This window comes from Tauraco erythrolophus, chromosome 20 (genome assembly GCF_009769465.1).
Source record: "Tauraco erythrolophus isolate bTauEry1 chromosome 20, bTauEry1.pri, whole genome shotgun sequence".
Lineage (NCBI taxonomy): Eukaryota > Metazoa > Chordata > Aves > Musophagiformes > Musophagidae > Tauraco > Tauraco erythrolophus.
The window spans coordinates 4,171,166-4,191,024 of NC_141484.1; the positions used below are offsets into that span (position 1 = coordinate 4,171,166).

General features: G+C 39.2%; 1 protein-coding gene across 2 annotated transcripts in view; it reads left to right on the forward strand.

Moving 5' to 3' along the window:
- The window catches only part of PECAM1 (platelet and endothelial cell adhesion molecule 1), a 35,496-nt gene that overhangs the window by 13,525 nt on the left and 2,112 nt on the right, over positions 1-19,859 (forward strand). The window contains exons 13-16 of one of the 2 annotated variants that reach the window (XM_086623980.1): positions 21-91; positions 754-810; positions 3,162-3,230; positions 15,488-15,510. In XM_086623980.1, coding sequence (XP_086480106.1) covers positions 21-91; positions 754-810; positions 3,162-3,230; positions 15,488-15,510 — 220 coding nt within the window. The remainder of the gene's footprint in view (positions 1-20; positions 92-753; positions 811-3,161; positions 3,231-15,487; positions 15,511-19,859) is intronic. The other variant, XM_086623981.1, reaches the window with a different exon arrangement.

The window sequence follows — 19,859 nt, forward strand, 5'->3', positions numbered from 1 at the left end:
TTTATTGGTTTGCTTTTCAGTTCTGCCTTGGCTACAAACTTGACAAGTGAAAAACTGACAAGACAGCCCAATGATGGAGACTACTATTCAGGTAGGATGTTTTGCTGTGAGATTATTAGTGAGTTGGCTTAATTAAACATTTATTTGAAGTTCTGGACTTACATGGTTGTTGTCTGGATAGAGGCCAGTGTTTGGGAATACAGAGGAACACCAATAACATTCTCCCAAGTATCTTCTGTCAGTTTTTTATGATCATGCCTTATATGAAGATTGGTTTGTAAGTCTGCTCACACACTTCTACCAGGCAATTAGTTAACAATATTACAGATGGAGAAATTACGGTAAAAGAAAATTGCTTTCTGTTTTGATAGTTTTGACACAGCTGGAAGTAAATTACTTCAGAGAGGAGATTTGAGTTGTGGTGCATGATCCTGTGATCTGGCCACTATATAGTGATGTTAGCTTGCCATGACTGGACACCTTTCATTCCAGGATCTCAATGCACTTTACAAAGATAGGTGGGCATGTAGTTTAGAGCACCTGATACAAACAAAGTCACCCCTTGGGTGTTTTTTAACTGATCACTTAAAAAGCCACATTATTCTCACCTGTGAGTATCTCAGTTGTGAATTTAGAAGTTCATTTTCTCATATGTAAATAAACATAATGACAATAGGAGTTGCAACTGTGTAACTCATTCATTTGATTGACTATCGTAAATATTGTCAGCTCAAATTTGCTTTAATGTTTTAGGATCAGTTTACATTGAAGATAGTGAAAATCACATGAAATCAACAGATGAAAGTAAAGGTAATTTCATACTTAAATAATAGATTTAAAAATTATTTTATGATTGAAAGCTGTGATGTTTTCTAATGATAGCAATCAGCATTTTATAGGTCCAGTCCTTTCCTTTTTCTCTTTGATACTAGTAAAGATTCTTTCCTTTGCTGAGCTTAGTTCTTTTTCCTTACACGCAAAATGGTAACGATAGAACCCATTTACCAGCTGCATGACAAAGTGTAATTAGTTGTGCTGGATGCCAGGCCTTCTAATGAAGGATGATATAAAAATACAACTTAGACTCAAAGTTTCAAGTTCTATACGACTTCTTAAAATAATCTTTTCTACTGACTTCTGCTTCCTTTACTTCTCTATCCTTTCTTCATTTCTTTGGATCTTGAAATATTTAATCATTAACCCTAAAAATAATCTGCTATGAAATTTGAATAAAATAACATGCCAAATATCTTGAGACACCCTGTGGGCTAATGTATGTATATTCATTAAAACATGTCATTGAGTACTGCATAATCTAGCACATTGTATCCTTCAAGACTGGTGGTTTTAAGGTATTTAGTCAAGGCATAGTACTTAAATATGTGGATGTTGCCATCTGAAAGCATGCTTAGTCCCATATATTTTTGTTTTACATTGATGCAAAAGTATTCTCATGGGTTAGATTCAAATTCTGATGGCTTATAGTTCATTTTGACGTGGTTGTCTATTGAACTATGAGTTGAAAGATAGTTGGAAATGCGTTTATGTAACTAAAGATCAAAGTTAAGCTAAAATTAGCCCAGAGCATGGACCTAGACTCCTGCACAAGTCTGTATGCAACATAGGTGGCAGGAATTTCTAATCAACAATTCTTTGAAGAAATTCTGAGTGTGCAGGGCAGCATTGTACCACAAAACTAAGAGAAAGGTGCTGCACTAAGTTGATTTTACAGGAAAACTTGGAAACAACCTTTGGAAACTCTACTTCAGTGCCTCTTGTTTTTTCCATTGTATCCTACCTCTGGACTCTGGTCTAACGATCTGCCTGTGTGCCAGATATAGATGGGTTCAGTCTTTACCTATTGTGGATTGGGCAGCTTCATTAGGCTATTGCAGATCTTCCTACGAAATGTGAAGAACAAGGCTATTATTCATATATGTCTAAAAATAACAATATTTGTTCTGCATTTGGGTGGCAGTAGCTTTTACTTCAATAAGCAAAAGGAAAGAGCTTACAGTCAGTGCATGGAAGTTATTCCATTGTGACCTGAAAAAGTCAAATTAGAGAAACATTCTCATGCAAAACAAACATATAGACAGGAGAAACACAGGAACTAAGGCTGTATTGATCATTCAGAATCACTGCTATTGTAGGAAGCATGTCATTTAAACTTTATTATTAACTAATATGTCACCTTAATCATTGTTTTTGTTTTGTTCAGCTTTTTTTTTTTTTCCTGCCTTTACCAGTGCTGCTGGAAGGCTGCTCCAAAACTTTGCTGTTCTAATCGTTAGATCTTTCTCTGATTTCTGGTCTAAAAAATCCCCAAGCAGTTCTGCAGGATTCCAGTCTGGATGACTGTTGTAGTTCCTTCCAACTTTTACAGAAATTCAGTAGAAAACCATCTCCACCCTAAGGAAAAGGCAAAGTAGAAAGAAACAGCTGTTTCTTGTGTCGGTTGTATCCAGATAGCCAGTACTTGTCAGCTAATAGTCTTTCTAAATGAGTTGTTGCCAGGCTTTCTGTGGGCGTTGTGGCAGAGAAGCATTTTGAGGAGAAAGATGGGTTGCCTTTGTAGATGTTCTATGGAGAGCTTGAAGGGCAACATAAGAGAAAAATGCTGAAATTGCTTATTGGCAGAGCAGAAATCGAGAGTATGAGAGGTGATGAGAGAGGCCATGAAAGACTTAGAGAAGGCTTTAAATGTGAAGAATGTGGAAAATGGAAAGTATCCTGCCAAAGCAGCCATAGAAAAGGAGGAAAAAGTAATGGCAGGGAGAGAAATAGAAGAGAGAGGACCTGGAGCTAGAACAGAATATGGGGGAATCTCAGGTAATTCCCTGCTCTGTTTGTGTTGTGCCACTTTTGAAGGTGTTGAATTCAAAGTCAGAGGTTTAGGTACAATTTGCGTGTCCCACAGTTTCAGAAATCTGCCTTGAGTTGGTCTACGGCCTTTCAGATTGGGATGACCCTGAGGAATGGGTTGGCCTTACAACTCTTAGCAGAGTAACTTACATCTGCCATAAATAGGGCCTGATCCTGCACTTATCAAAGTCAATGAGGACTTGTCCGTTAATTTCAGTGGCAGCAGGATCAGGCCCACAGCTCAAGTGAAGCTTGCAGTCCTACAAAGAAACATCTTCTTGATATTTTTGGGGCAGGACCTGACCTTGAGAGTGCTGAGGTGGAGTACACTGAAGTTGAAGTATCAACGCTTGATCCTCACAGAGGTAATAACTGTCTGGCCTCTATGGTTATGTTTTGGGAGCAACTCTGGGCATGTTGCTGCTTCCTGACACTGGTCTGATATGGGCATCTGTGAATTTAAGAGCAGGTTGTGTTTTGTGTGCATGACAGTTTCATGCCAGTAGCACTCCTTAATCTAGATGATGCTGTGGCAGCCATGCTGTTCAGTGCAGCCCTTCTTCCCCTGGGATTCTCTTGTGCACTTGCCCTTCCCATCCACATGAGGTCTGTGCAGAGCAGGGCTCCCAGCTGGAGCTGTGGCTCTGGGCAGAAGGCAGCCTGCTGTGAACCTTCATGTTATGGAGTCCAAATTCACTGAGAACCATTTGAGGCTAGCCATAGGATAGGGTAACAGAGAGAACAGAAAGCAGTGGAATTTCCTCCTTTATAAAGGAACTGGCTGAAGGGTCAAAGCTCTAAATACCCTTGTGATAGAGAAGGAAGAGAGACCAGCATAGATTTAGTCTCTCAGTCTGGAGAGGCCTGGAGACCACCCTGGGTTTTGTGGCACATCAGACAGAGAAATGAGAATATCGATGCCCAGATAACTTTGGTCTCCTACCTTGAGTTCTGTGGTAACAGTAACCAGACCTCATAGCATGAGGTACATGTCTTGGCAACCTTGAGGAAGAAATCTCCACTGAAATTTATTCTCAACACCCAAATGCACACTTCAGTCATTCTGTGTCACCTGGAGAACTGTGATATCATTATGCCCTTGTGTTGAAAGCTGTTAAAACTTTCAGAAATGTACAAAAAAATTCAAGTGGCTAGGAGTGAGTAAAACCCACGAGAGACATTTATGCTGTGCTCTACCATCTTTGTTTTAGCTGAATGAGAAGCAGACTGAGGAAGAAATGGACAAATATTTTTTTTCCTGGTAGGAAAGACCACTCACTTATTTCAGAGACCAAAGATATGATTGATTAGTTAGTAATACAGATGTTTGGGCAAAAGTGCTCACTCTTCAAGCGTGGCAGCAAAGCTCTTCCGGAACAGCCAGTCCTCCTGTTCTTTCCCTGTTTTCACTTGCTGGTGTCATTCATAATAGGGTTTTCCCTGTGTTCTAAGCATGCTATCTATCCACCTCTGCTAAATTCTGCACTGAGATACCACAGTTGCTGCACTTTTTCAGAATAGGGCTAATACTTAAATGTTCCAGCTGTTTCTGGGCATGCACTGTGCAATACAATGGTGTAGAATGGTAAAGATATGCTAGTGAATGATTATTTAAATTAAAAGCCCTATTAAATGCAAGATCAGCATCTCTAAAAATAGCCTTTTCATCCCATTCCTGTATACTATTCCAGTATACCAGACCGAGTAATAAGATTGTATCCGTGCTATGGAGACTGAATCCCATTAAATTGCAAATTGCAAACTAATATTTAAAAGATAGTGTGTAAATGAGATCAGATTATTTTAACTGAATGCTGTCTCATGTTACAGACCTATGTATGGCACACAGAAAATTAATTGATTCTATGAGACTGTCCCATGCTTCAAGTATACTGAGATATGATAGCTCCCTCATCTGTTTCTGTGGTTGCACCCAAGACATAAGTGAATGCTTAGCAAATGCGTGCTTTGGTTACGTAAATGGCAACTGCACCACAAGTATTCCATGTGTTGATCTTTCAGAGCATCTCAAGGGTGCTGCTTAAGTGGAAGGAGCTGTATGAAGCCAAGTTGCAAGGGTAATTCTTTCAGCTCTGCCGTGCCTATCACAATGAGAATGGGATGGGATTTATTCTTGCGAAACGAGAAGCAAAGCTGAGTTTCTTTATGTACCCTTGTAATAGTCACGTACACTCTCAGAAATAATTCAGCCATAGGATTGCCACCGATACACCACAATCATGTTATTGTACAAGTTTTGTTTCAAATCATAATATTCTTTCATGTTTCTCTGTGGGTTATGATCAGCCCTTGTTTAGGGAACAGACCTTCCAGATTATCACCTAACTCCAAATCCCTATTGCACCTCTTTTGATTCCATATGTTCTGAATGAAGACAATACATCATGCTCACCTTTTCTCTGGGCACGCATAACTCATCCAGCAGGCTGCACACAGAGTCTGGTTCCTTCTACCTTTTGAGGAACTCCAGATTTCTTTGATCTCTCAGGACTAACTTCAAATTAATTTATCTTCCTCCTGCCACTATTGTCATTGTCAATACTAATGTTCATTTCAGGAGCAGAAGAATCGTATTTTTTGTATTGTGAAAGATTACTGCAGTAAATCCTGCAGTATCTAAGCTATAATAGAAGCCTTTGTGTCACTTTTGGGAATCAGGAATAATTGAATGTCACCTCAAAACAAGTTTATGTAATTGTAGAAGGATGTACATCTTGTCTTTGACGGTGCAGAACTACTTACATTTGAAAACAGTGGTTTCATCCTGTTTTTCCAGCCCTGTCTGCACTAACTGGTCATTTTTAAAATACTTTTTGACACGGGCTAATGGTGATAGCTAGTGCATCAAGAACTTTGTGTACTGTGCTTTTATGTGAGGAGTAAAAACCAGAGTTCGTTACAGCGTTACTGATAGCATTAAGCTCACTAGAAGCAAAGTTTCACTGCTTTGTTTTAAAACTTCATTGTGAGAATAAGTTGATACCTAGATTTTGAAGTAGGGATGAAGAGGCTAGACAAGTACGAGGTAAAGTTGGGACTACATAGTCCAGCTCTTGTTTGGGGTAGTCGTAGTGGAATGTTAAATTGTTATTTAAAGAGGTGGTAATTCTAGAGTATGATTAAATTGAATACTTACAGAAATAATATGCTTGACAAAAATGTAGTGCTTATCTTTTCTAAAGCTTAGTTATGCGAAAAGATGGCAAAGTGATTTAGACCCTTTATTGTTAATCCCAGCAAAAACAAAGGCCAATGCTGAAGTAAGATCAGGAAATATCCCTGAAGTGAGAAGGGAGAAACTGCTAATCTCGGCTAAGTAAGAACATGCTCTTTCTTTTGCTTTTATTGCTGGGTAGTTATCTGCAGGGTGGCAACATTATAAACTTAGTGGGAACAAAATGTCAAATCATCCAAGTAATTTCTCTGCTCACATTTTTTCAGTGCTGAGATGGCTTTTGGAAGATTAACAAAGAAAATAACATGGGCAGTGGCATTATATCACAATTTAATGAAAGGGGTCTGGAAAAAAAAAAAAAGCAAGCTAAGGAAGTGCCTCCCTCCAAGTCTTTCCACAGAGTCAACAGGAGTAGATTTAGGACTGTAATCTGCTAAAAAAAAAACGTGTTCCAAACGAAATGAGCTACCTCTCATTGAAACTCTGGGAAAATTACTTTTTACTTCACTGGAAATGGAACTGATCATTTAAGCAAGAGTCCATAAGCATATGAAATGCACTTCAAGATCTTCAGACTATTTTGCAAAGAAAGTTCATGCCAAAACTGCTAGTTTGAAAGCTGTGATTAGGCACTCAGTGAAGTGTAGCTCCAACTGTCGTTGAAAATTAATAGCAGTTTTGCAACTCAATTCTGGTGTGTTAGCTCCCAACGTTTAAAGGATGCTTAACAGAATTAAAACCAACAAAATTAATTTTGGGAAATTAGAATGTGGTGCCAGAGACAGTTAGGTTCTTCAGAGTGATGCAGAACAGTAACAGTCCTGATTCTGTCTGGCTGCGGATTATTATGTCTGAATTCTTTAATTATTTCTTTTTTAAACTTTAACTGGAAAAATCTAACTTCTTAATTTACTGAAGATCCACAGAAATTGGAGGTGATATTGATAGAAATCTGAGGTTTTCTAAGATCCTCAGTTAAACTGAAATGAATGAATGTTTCTAAAACACTTTGAGATCCTTGAACAGCAAGCTCCTAGACCCTGCCTGCATAGGCCTGTATACCAAATAAAGTGGTTTTAAATGCACAGAGTTCTGGAGCACTTTGCTTTGCTATGGTTACCCAGGGATTCTTAATCTGCAGCCATGACAGAAATCAAGGAGATTGTTCTAATCTCTTAGTAGCCAGAGCTGTGTTTACACTGACCACAGGGGAACTTAGTTCTTGCTGTTTTCAGAACTTTTGACAAGGCTCTGCCCCTTCCCTGCTGGGGTAAGTGCCTGTACTTCGGTATCAAAACTCTGTGGATAGGTTTTCACAGATCTCAGATAGCAAAAAAGGAAGAGCTTTTTGCTTTCCATCTCACACGAAAGCAGAGGTTTATAGGGGCTTATTTGTAAACCTAGGGGTCTGAAAAGTGCATGCCCAAGACTAACATTACATTCATATCCCAGCTGTGTCCTTGGAGGCACAAATCTCTGTCTGCTTTTTCTCCTTATTTTCTGTCTTTCCACAAGCCTTCTTAGCCTTCACTTCTGCTATATCCACCTGATCTCAGTGCACTAATGGAAGAGTCCACCACGCTGAAGAACTGAGAGGAGACCTTTCCCAATAGCACCTAAATAGAAGCTGTGCAGTGTGAAATCTGAAAATATTCTTCTGAGACATTTCACAAAGAACAACAAATTAAGTTGGTTTTGTGCCCATAAGATTTAATCAAGCTAGTTACCAAAAGAGGGTGTAGTTAGTCTTCCAAATGATAGTTCTTCTCAGGTCTAGGATTCCTGAATCCTTAGAACAAATTGAAGAAGCTCTTCAAAGTGATCCATAGAAACTCTTCTCTAGTGGTAGATGTCTCTGTAAAATTAAAGCAGTATCAATACAAGTTGAGAAGACTATTAGAATGTGAAAGTCAGATTTAAAAAGGGAAGCTTGTTTTCATCATCATTCTTACATAGAGGGAGAGACATCTCCCTCTCAGAACCTTACAGTCTGGGTTTGGGGTGGGAGCGTAGTTGCTTTTTCATGCAGACTCCACAGGCTCATTGCTGCTTATGTAACTACTTCCTCTGAAAGTAAAACACTGTGTTCTGTTTGTTTAAGGAACTTTTTCATAAGGCAAACCAACAAAAAAAAAAAAAAAAAGAAAAAAAAAGAAAAGAAATTGATTCTGTGCCAATACATTTTCCAGCTCCTGTACAGAAGGGGACTGAAACAGTTTATAGTGAAATCAGAAAAGCTAATAATGGTAAGTAAGCTAGTGAAAAATCAAACACATAAAGGAAGCATTTGTATAGAGATTAGGGATAAATTTGTGACTGGATAGCTTAGAAGATAAATACCATAAAACAGAGATCCAAGTCACACAGGAACATACTGAAGGGCAGCTACGAAATCACAGGTGTTGATAAATTGTATAACACTTCCATAGTTTCTCATAAACCAGTGATATTTAATGCAGTGGGATTAATATTTGTAACATCTTCATCAGCCCATTTGTACTGTATCTGCTACATAGTTGGGCCATACATCTGAATCTGAAGCAGAACATGCCCTGTTAGGGACTAAGATGATACGTTGCGTTCCCTCAAACTGCTAATGAACAACATTTTTCCTCTGAGTTGAGCATGTTTGCCATGTGTTATAAAGTATTACACTGGTTTTGGATATAACCCCAGCAAATATCTATAAAGCCTCCAACAACAAACTAAAAACCTTTAAAGCAATATGATCACTTCAGTAGGGTGGGTTGTTTTAAGCATCATCACAAATTGTCTCAGATTGAATATGCCAGACACTCTACCCTGCCACCTCCTGTAACACCTCTTGTATGCAGCTTACTGGCAATCACTGTCTATAAATGTTCTGGCAGTACTGAGTTCAGAGAGAGTAGGTTAAAAGTGTTTCTTCATAGTTTGTGGAATACTAAATCAGAGAGGATTTCCTTTCCTCTCTTTCTGTTAGGAAGTCTGGATTTGTAAATATTAGGGCTGTAAAATGTTCAGGTTTTGTCCCCTTCCGTGTTACCAAGTGGCTTTGTTGTGTGCCATTTTTAATTTTGATCGTTGTGTTTTAATTTGCTATTTTTCTATTTTATAAGGGATTTCCCACCTGCTCTGACACAGTATTGTGTGTCTAGCGAATCTTTCATGTTAAGGTCCCCAAGTACCTTAGAAAACAGTTAGTTTTCCCTTGTGAGGACTCATAAGGCAATTTTTATCTCAATTTTACAGCTGAATAAACAGAGAGATTAGGTCATTTGTTTAAGGCAATGTGTTTAGAGAGTGACAACACTGGGAAGAGAATTTCAAAATCCTGACTCCCAGCTTGGTGCTGAGCCTGTATGTTGTACTCATTTTTCACAGCCTTGCAGTGAAACGCAGAATATCCTTTTACACTAAAGAACAGGGCTGGGCACTTCCTGTAGTATCACCTGGCAGCATCCTTAGAAAAAAACAGCTTGTTTCAGGGCTGAACCCAATAGCCATTAACATTCTGAAACGTTTTCCAGTCAGTGTGAACTGGACCTGTCACAAGCTGCAGAAGCTGATTGTATAACCTCTCCCTTGCTTTCTGTCAAGGTGTAAAGCTGATAATTACACCTTTTGCCATTTTGTTTTTGACATAATGGAAAGTTTTATATACTAGAAGGATGTTTTGTGAGTTGAAGTGTAAACTCAAGGTTGGTACAGCAGAACTATAATTCAAAGCACTTGCCATAAAGTGGGAACTGCAATAAAATGAGATACGATTGAAACACTGAGCCGAATTAGCCAGATGATATGCAAACACCCCTTAATCTTGCAGTCCACCTGCTCTTTTATGCATAACATTCTACAGTTTCAGTTATTCTTGGAAACATAGTAACAGTTTATTGTTTTAATCACGTCTGTTTTTCCTGACTGATACACAGGAAAAGTGTTTCAAATAGATAAGCAGTGCATCACAGAGCTATGTAGTCGCTTTGGATAGCTACATTACAGTCTATTTAAAAGTAGCATTAACTTCCATTTTTGATAGGCTGTGTGATTGCAAGGTGGCAAAATGCAGCGGAGGATCCCTAGGAAATGGATCTATCCTGTTAAGTACTTTAATATATATTAATACAAGTGTGTTAAAGGCCAATTGTGAAAGATTTTGAACATTACTGATGGGTGCAGAAGTCGGTTTACCATTATGGTCTTCACTACTTTTGAATACTCTTTGAGATTTTTTGAGCAAATGCCCAAGAGTACAATCTACTTCAGGAAGTTGACGGTTCAGACAAACGTGTCCTCTGGGGAAATTACATTAATTTGGGAATTGGTGTCAGCTACACAGTTTGACAGATTTAACACCTAAGACCTATGTGACATTTTATTATTATTTATTTGTAGGTAACTATTGAGTGCTTCATAAGCAATTTTGTCTTTTCAAGGAGTTATCTCTGCATTCCAGAAATTCTGTCCACTACAGAGGAAGCTGAAGAGCTGTCAGTAGTTGTTAGGTCCGATGCAATTCTTTGTCATTGAGCTAAAATATTTTTCTCATCATTTTTCTGATGGCTCTCACTGCTCTCCCCAGTAAGGCAGATGCCATGTCAGTAGCCAACTTCTCTTGTATTTCGAGTTCTACAGCAGTTGCTTGTCCTTATCTCAAATCATGAATCCACAGTGCAGACAATGCTCTGACCTTTCCCCAGGCCTTTGGCAGTGGGCTGCACATCTGCCATTATTCCTTTTTATTTTCCTGGTATTTGCTATGTTATCTCCTGTTACTATCTTTTTACTGTCTCCATCACACTATGGTAAGACTTCCTGTCCTGTTGCTGTGCTGCTTTCATTATTCTGAGTGTCAGCCCTAAGGAGGTGTTACATTAAAGACAGATAGAAACAAACTGTCAAATACACATTTCAAATCTCCCAAGACCTGCCTGTGGTTAACTATAGCTAACCCAAGACCTGCCTGTGGTTAACTATAGCTAACCTGTTCACAGTACAAAAAGCAGGTCATTTGCAAATTCAAGCCTAGTCAGGTGTATTTTGATTGAAAGTCAAATAATAGTACTGTAGATAGAGAATGTCAGTCTCTTTAGTTGGACAGTAGATTTCCTCTGAGATAATAAGAGGTTTAAGGAGGATGCTGATCACCAGCATTGTCTCTGGAAGCAACTTGAAGAGATGAAGTTGTCCTTGCATCGTTATCCAAGGGTTAGTTTAGTTCAAAGAGAGAAGATTTAGTGTTCAAGAGGTTCACCCAGGTATTGATTTAAAACCTTTTCTAGAGCAATAGGCTGTTACTTTAGTTTTTACATAAAATACCTAAAGCTTCAAGCCTCAGCTTTAAATCAAATCTTACATACAAATGGCAATTTGAGGAATAGTCGCAATTAGTACCAGTGAGGTCAATAACACATTTTTCTAAAAGTCCTTCACACCTATCAGGATGAAACTAATTTCCTTAAAATACTGCTTTCTCTGTGCTCTATGAAAAGGTCAAAGTATATTGAGGGTCAGGAATATCCAGCCCAGTCCCAGAGCTGTTACTTTTTGTTCAGAAAGAACTGAGACAGTCCAAGACTTAAGCAAAACAGGCAATTGTCTACATCAACAGACTGCCAAGAATGATAAAATGACTGTGGCCCTGCTGCCTACTTTGCCTGTGCTGGAGTCCCAACAGGCCAGGCTGGCAGCTGATGCTCTTCCTGAGGGAGGGATCAGGATGTGTCAGATAGTGAGTTCAGCTGAGTGGGTGGAGGGTCTTTTAGATGCATGATTTACTTCCATCACACCTTTCATCCTTCCAAGAGGCATTAGGGGCAGGAAGTCCCAGCATCTCCCTCCATACTGGTGCTTTATCTCAGGTCCACTCCTTCCCTCAACATTGATCCCAGTTCTTGGGGTAGCAGAGTTCTGTTCATATTGCTCAGCAGATTGGAGCTCACTCGAGTTCACAGATTTCCTTACGTTTTCACAGGACACTTCTTGTGGAAAACAATGTATTAGTCTTGCTCCTTCAGTGAGCTCTGCCTTTGTTCTGTGCCAGAGCCAAAGCTCAGAGAAGCCAGCTAGAGGCTTTGCACTGATCTTGACGTGCACTGAATTGAACTCATAGTGGCTTATTGCAAGATAGCTATTCCTAATTTCTTATTAGGAAAATGGAAATCTAGTGAACAAAATGCAGAACCAGCCTTTATGCTGCTAAGTCTGGAAAAATGATTTGGTCACTTGGAAGCAACTGTGGTGGCGAGACAGGAAATTCTAAGAATCCTATTGCAACCAACAATGTACTGTGGAAAAATAAATATACCCCAGTGGAAAGAGGCATGAGAAATCCCCATCGCATTCAGTGGTTTGGAACAAACCGTTAGAAACCAGTTTAGCAATCAGGAAATCTGCTCAAATACTTTCCTGCTACTGAGCCTCAGGCTTAACACCTCTGTACTTAGCCAGAGTTTCCCACTGCATGCCGTTTCCAGCATGAAGAAAACTCGCAGTCTGAGGACTTGTTATGATATTCAAAACTCAGGACTTATGAGCACATGATAATTGCATGCAGTCTGAAATCATGCAAACAACCTTTGCCTTCTCCAAAATAGAAACTCTTTGGATCTTTTACGTTTCAAGACATGTTCTGCAGCAAAACCTGGATCTGAGAGACATTGATTCCAGAGCCAAATGCTTACAATAGCTTCAGCCAAAAATTAGGCAAAGCCAGATGGTTTCAGCAAGACACAAATATACAGGGAGGTCCTGACCTTGCTTGAACCTAAAATGCAAAGCTGAATTGCGTGCATGTCTCTGTGTAAGATCTGTTCCCAAGCTGCCTGCCAAGAGTCTCCGTTAGAAGCTACTGCTCCAATAAAAGGCTTGCCAGAAGGTAGCGTGTGTCTGCAGCTCAGCAACTTCAGCTGATATCTAGCATCTTAGCTTTCACCGGTGTTGGAGATGGGTTTGAGATGGATTGTGAATCACAACTGTTTAGGCATGTATTCTCTTCTCCATAACCTCTAGCAATAAGACAGGAAGGAGCAGGTGGGGATGACAGTGGCTTAAATTCCTGCCGTTAACGTATTCCTGTGTAAAAATGTGTTCTTTGAATTCAAAACTCCATCAACTAAAAGCAATAGCAAGATTTTAAATCCGTCAGAAATCTATTAAAAGGCTTACCTTTATTAGACTTGGGAATCTTTTAGAAATCACCAGCACCAGACCTTCAGCTCTGATTCCTTTCAAGAAATATGCAGCTCCCTGTTTGCCCTGCTATGGAAGCTCGACCAATTTTTCTGTATGTGACTAGAATCCAGCATATCTCATTTCCCTCATTTTTTGTTAGTAAGGACAAGCCAGGTGTCATTTGAAAACCTCTGTTCTCATTCATCACAGTAAAATCAGTGTGTTTCAAGTAAAAAACACTTCATATTTTCTAACAGGAATTAAATAAAAAAGCTTGTGAGAAGACTGACATAGCAGAGAATCAGCAAAAGCACCATATCGTCGTGCTTTTATTGGAGGCTACATGCTGGCTTACCTGGTTGGTACCTTTGAGAAATCATACAGCCTTCCAGCAGCACTTTCAAAGGACACAGATTAGGACACTCTCCTGGCAGATATCATACTTAGGTGGAAAACCACACTAGTTTGATTCTGGGTGACACATAACAAGGAGATGGGATATCTGTTATTGTGACCTAATAGCTTTGGGGTAGCAAACATCCCGTTGTTTGAAGTTTGGAACTTATACAAAATTTCTCATTTCCTCCTTCCTGCCAGCACAATACATTGTGACAGAGGACTAAACTACAGCTCGTTAATACCTCACGTCATCAACCTTACATACGGTTTTGTCCACTTAAAGTCAGGCTTTGATGTAGCACTGGGTCAGCAGCATTTTTGTTCACTTCTGTCAGCTTTCAGGACACAAAAAGCTTTTATGTGTTTCCCATGTAATTTTTTTATTTTGTTTCTTATCAAACTGGCTAAACATATAATGATCAATCTTGCCAAATATTGAAATCAATTTTATACTGAAATGAAGTTTATGCACTGGTATAAGGTGCTGTAGTCACCTCAGTTTTTAATCCTTTTCCTAGGCTAAAAGTCATGAGTAGAACTATCCTGGAGAAAACTCACAGCGTACAGTGCCAGTGACGCCCATGTAGTCTCTCTGTGTTTCAGGAATTGTAGCCTGGTGGTGCACTGTGTTCTCGGTGCTGCTTTCAGTGAAGCAGCACCCTGTAACAAAAAGGTGGATGCTAGAAAGCGTATGAGCTTAACTGCAGCACAAATATACCTGGATGTAATCATAAAGGAGAGACACAAAGAGACTGTAGCATTGTGTGCAAAGTTAGATCCCCCGGTGTTCAGTTTCCTTACTGCTGGCGTGCAAAGGGGTTTCTAAAATACTTATTTATGGTAGTAGTACTTTTCATAATATCCTTCGTTTAATGATTTCGGAGAACTTACATGTGTTCTGCCTATGAGAGGACTGATGTTTTTATTTGCTGTTTTAAAAAGACATACTTAGAAAAAACAGATTCAGAGACTATCCCAAGTTTATAGAAAAAATACTGGCAAGATTAACCCAGAGCCCTAGTTCAAACCCTCTGCTTTGAGAATTAGATTAATTTCCTTGACACAACGTCTCTCTACTGAATTTGATATACTTCAAGAAAATATTCAAGATTCAGCACTTCCTTTTGTCACGTGTGAAATATCTTAACAGACCATACAAAAGAGTACTTTTGACAAGACTTGAAGTCCTTTTCTTAAAGAGTTGCTTTCCTCATGTCTCTAAATTGTCTTACATTCAGAGGGCAAAGAAATATTTGTGGTTTAGTATTTGAGGGTATTCTATGAAACTTTTGTGTGGCTAAATCCACTTCTTTTTTAAAAAAAAAAGCCTAAGATCTAGTCTTAAAGTTCACTGATCCTAAATGGAAAGAGCCTGCTGGCTGTCAGACTTTCATGGGGAACAAGCATAGTTTTATTAATAAAATTTCAGATGTCTTTGCAGGATGTTATTTGGCTCTGAAAATTGTATCCTATACTGGATTTCTACAGTATGCTATTTTCCTGGCAAGGAATTGGAAGAAAGAGTATAGCGCTCGTGAGAACTTGCCTCTAAAAGGAAGACTCTTTTTTGTCCAGTAACAGTTTGTGCTCTCAGTAGAGACTTCTGCTCTAAACCAGAACCAGGAAAGCTGTCAAACACATACTGTTCCACATGGTCTTTGACATGTCTGGTCCCACCCACGTACTGGAATTAAGCTAGTGCTTGGATACTTAGCACTAGCAGAGCTGGAGTCTAAGTTGTAGGTAGCAATTTTACATCATGGCAAAGTGACCAAAAAGGTTAGATTAAACATGAAAGTCTATTTTCTGGAACATAGAACTGATCACTCTGCAATGTGTTATTTCATAATTTATACCTTCTTTTTTATTTTGCAGATTCTGTGGAAAACAGGCATTCTGTAAGTATACGTTTTTTGTAAGCAGTTAAATATAGGGAAATTGGATTGAGATTGTTGTGTATCTAGTAGGATAGTGTTCAAGTGTTGTTTATTTATTGTTCAGGACAGCTACTGGGCAATCCCTTTGTATATATTCTTACTAATCAGGCTATCAGTACTATGTTTATAGAACGGTAAGCTTTAAAAGTCCGTGGAACTGACTGGTATTTGGTAGTGTTGGTACAGGAGGTGGATAACAAATACTGATCTTCCCAGAGTTTGTGTTGAACATGTGCACAGCTTTGGATATATGCCACAAATATTTATGCTGATAGAACGGCACAAGGTTGGGGATGGTTGCTGCTTGCTTCAGGTTCCTGAAGGACCTGAGGCACTCAAGATTCGCTATGAAAACCTGCTAAGCTGCTTAATGTATCCCTGGGGACAGAGCTGCTGTTCCAGTTCCGCCTGTAAAACCTATAGGGTGTTTAGTGCCAGTGAATCTCCTCGGGGTGTGCCTGCTCACATGCTCACACATACATTCTGTGATTGGAATATTGAGAGAAGTGAGGTCCTTCCTAAGATGTGAAACGAAGAGTTAAACTAAGGAGGAATGGTTGATCACCTGAACTCAGGCAGAAGTCAGTTCTATTCACTGTCTGTGACTGTTTCCTTCCGGGTTCATTTTCATCCACTATAGCAAGTATAGTAGATGCTATGACTGTAAAGGCTGCTGGTGAAAACTGAGAACTTGCCAGAAATTTTGAAGGCAAGCAAATTTTACTTCAGAGTACATAGATATGTCACAGGTGTGCTGCTCTAACCAAGAGGTGACAATAGTACCATCCATATGTGGAGGATTTCAGCTAAACAATTAGGAGCTCTGTGAAGGTTCTGTAGGTGTGAACAGCTTTAGAGGGCTAAGAAGCCAGTGAAAAAATATTTTTTTTTTAAAAAGAATAAATATCTTGAATGATCTGTTACTCTGCTCTCAAGAGAGTACATACATTTCAAGAGTACTTTTATGAATGTTAGATAAGGTATCTAATCCAACCTCAAACCAGGCAGACAGGGTGGTTTTTTCTGCCATCCACTTTGTGACTTTGGAACTGTACTTAAAAAGAAAAAAAGAGAGAGAGAAAGACTCATAAATAAGAATCACAATAGCACAGTCTACGTCAGCTCATGGCATCTATTTGAGTTTTGAAAGGCTCCATCAGCACTCACATCCCCATGGGATAAAAAAGCAGCCCATTGTATTATTTACAGACGCTGGCAGTGCACTGAAGGTCACAGATTGTGTTACAATAAACAGACATATATTAACAGGCCAGTAGGGTTTATAGTATCATTGTCTCTCTCAGTTTAAAGGTTTGTTTTTATTCTTTGCTCTCAATTTTCTAAAAATAAATTGAGCTGAACCCTCCTTTGGGTTACACCAGGCATTCCTTGGAGAGTCACGCAGAAGAAGGTTTGTCCCTGTCCAGCACAAAAGGAAAAATGGTCAAGAGTGGCTGCAATAGACATCTGGCATGAGCTCAGGGAGGATTTTTTGTCTTTTTTTTTTTTTTTTCCCACACCCTACGTCGTTTGTAATGGACATGGGATGAAAGACTAAAGTTTTATGAAGATTTTTTTGTTTTCTTTTCCTGTGGCCAAAATTGAGTAAAAGATCTCTCCATGGAAGTATAATGAGGCTGCTTCACTGAAAAATACACTGACTGCCCCACGTAAATCACTTTCATCATAATCAATTGGGCCATTAAAGCTTGCTAAACCAGACAATCTATGAAGTAATGTTAGATTCAAGGGAGAAAAGTGCCAGCTGAGGGCAATGTTTTCTTTGTGTTGTCTGTGAAAACTCCTGTTAACAGCAGGAGAGTAATAAAACTAGTTACTCTAAAACTAGTCCCATTTTCAGAAACACTCCAAAGAAAAGTCAGCTGTATAATACTTGCACATCCTACTTGAGTTTCCTAGAAGTAGCCTTACTCAGTTCACGTCTGTGACATTGTCCCCTCCTCAGGTGCTGTTCATGTATTTATCATAGCAACTATTCTTTTTTTTTTTAATTATTACAGCTTTGAAAGACATAGCAAAAAAAAAACCCAAACAGATCCCCATCTTCTGCTTCTTAAATTCCCACTTCTATTCCCAGTAAAGCCTGTGACAAAAAGCAGCACCATCCCTCTTGTGAACTCTCCAGTTAAGTGACCTAAAGTTTGACTGGACAGTTACATTTCTTTATAGATTTTTCCATCCCCTCCATCTGCGTCTCAGCACTTTACAGGCAACATAGATGAGTACAGAAGAGGCAGGGAGCTACTAAGGTGCTTTCTATCACTATTTTCTTGCAACTGTTTTTTTCTGTAGCTCATTTTCACACAGTGCTTTACTGTGATGTATCTCAGATGTTTGGTCCGAAAGAGGAGTTGTTGATCCTACTCATGAAAAGAAAATGCTCCTTATAAAGTGATCAAGTGGCTTATACTTCCTCCCTAGCTGTTTTGCTTCTTTATAGCCAAATTAAGTATTTGGCTCAGAGGTGAAGTTGCTTTTGATCTGCTACTCCCTTAATTTGTGAGTGAAAGGAGGCCTTCAGGATCTAAGCTGGTCAGCTGGCATCTTAATCATATGAAGTGCCAGATGGATTACTTAGCTATAGTGACCTGTCAAAAAACATAGAGAATTTGACTCTGTTTAGGAAGTAATAGGTATTCCAGTAGCATGGAACAAAGGGCACCACAGCAGAGAGAGTAATGTTTTGCTAAGAGCTGTGTTTTCAGAGACAGGAGGACATGCAGCCTTTTTGTTTCAGTAATGATGGTGGAGACTCAACATCAGATCCTGCTGTCCTTTTCACTCTCTAAATTCAAGTAACGATGTGGGTTCCACTCCTCAGATAAACTCATTTAACTTACTCAGTTCTGTATTGATCTTCCAGAAGTCGAGTACTGCACTGTGGAAAAGAAAGATGAAGCAAATAATTTTAATGAGTGCTAGCCCTGCCCTTGTGCATTTACCCCTTCATAGTTTCTGTCAGAATAAATGTAATCCAACATGGAAATTTAGGAACTTTGCTTCATCTTCAGTAAGAGACCATTACACAATTGAGCTCAGGGCTTTAGTAAACGCTGTGTACCGACAATAAGTGTTGTGTTACTCAGAGGCACTGAAAGTGTTTCTATTATGTCGAGAAAGGTGGTGCATTAGAAAGCCAATCAGTTAAAGTTTGAATTATTTGAATTGTGTAAAGTCCCAATTGCAGTACAGGTTGTGACTGATTTGCAGTCCAGAGTACCTTGAACCTGAATGTCTTGGACTTTTAGGTCATTGGGAAATGAACCCAAATTTTTGGGTTGAGGGTTGCTTCCCTCTTTCTCCTCTGTTTCAGAATTTTGTATCTTAAATGCCATCCATAGGAAGTATTTGCAAAAGAAATGAATTACTTAGAGAGGAACTGGGAGGAGGTTTCCTTCCTGAAATCAGAGCTGGCAATCTTTCTAAGTTATTTAATGGTCCTAGTTTCTGAAAACATATTGAAGGAAATATCTTAACAATGAGATAGCTACTTCGCCAAATACTAATTGGTATTGTGTCAAATTTACCTCAGCAGCACATTCTGACTTCATATCTCCTCCTCCCCTATTACCTCTTAGATGTGTGTGTTTGTTTGTTTGTTTGATTCTGTCCTAGGGGTACATGAGGGCTGGCAGCCTCAGTCAGGACATAGCGTACTTTTAGCTGCCTATTTGTTCAACCTCAGAATGTACCCTCTGAGACAGAAACTTGTAGAATTTAAATCTATTCAGATAAATTTCTGCGGGTTTTTTTTCAGCCACTTTCTCATCTTACTCAAGTGATCCCAAAAGTATTTTGTAAGTTCTCAGTGGTAAAGAAATTGCTTCACATTGCCAGCACAACATAGGCAGCGCTGAAGGGGGACCTGGCATGTGTTTAACTGTGCTCAGTAACATGGCACAATAGTTTCAGACAGGAAATGAAGATGAAGGATGTGTCCATTTAAAATTGTGGAGGGATTTCAGGCAGTCAGGATATGAAAAACAAGGTGATACTCTGAAATAAACATTGAATTATAAACCAGGAATTCCTGCCTCTGACTCATGGGGCAAATCCTTGGGGGGTAAGTCCACAAAAGGAATTAGGCGCCTCAGTGCTGACAGACTCAACTGTTAGGTTAGAGGCCACCACGTCCTCTTAGCAGATATTTGTTGGAGGAAGACTTGCTTTGGCAACTGGTGTCAGGAAAGACTTGACAGTTGCGAATCCTCAGTGGGCAGAATTATTTCTGTCATATAATGTAAAGACAACAAAGTTTGGGATCTCCCTTTGCCTTTTCCCATTGGTTA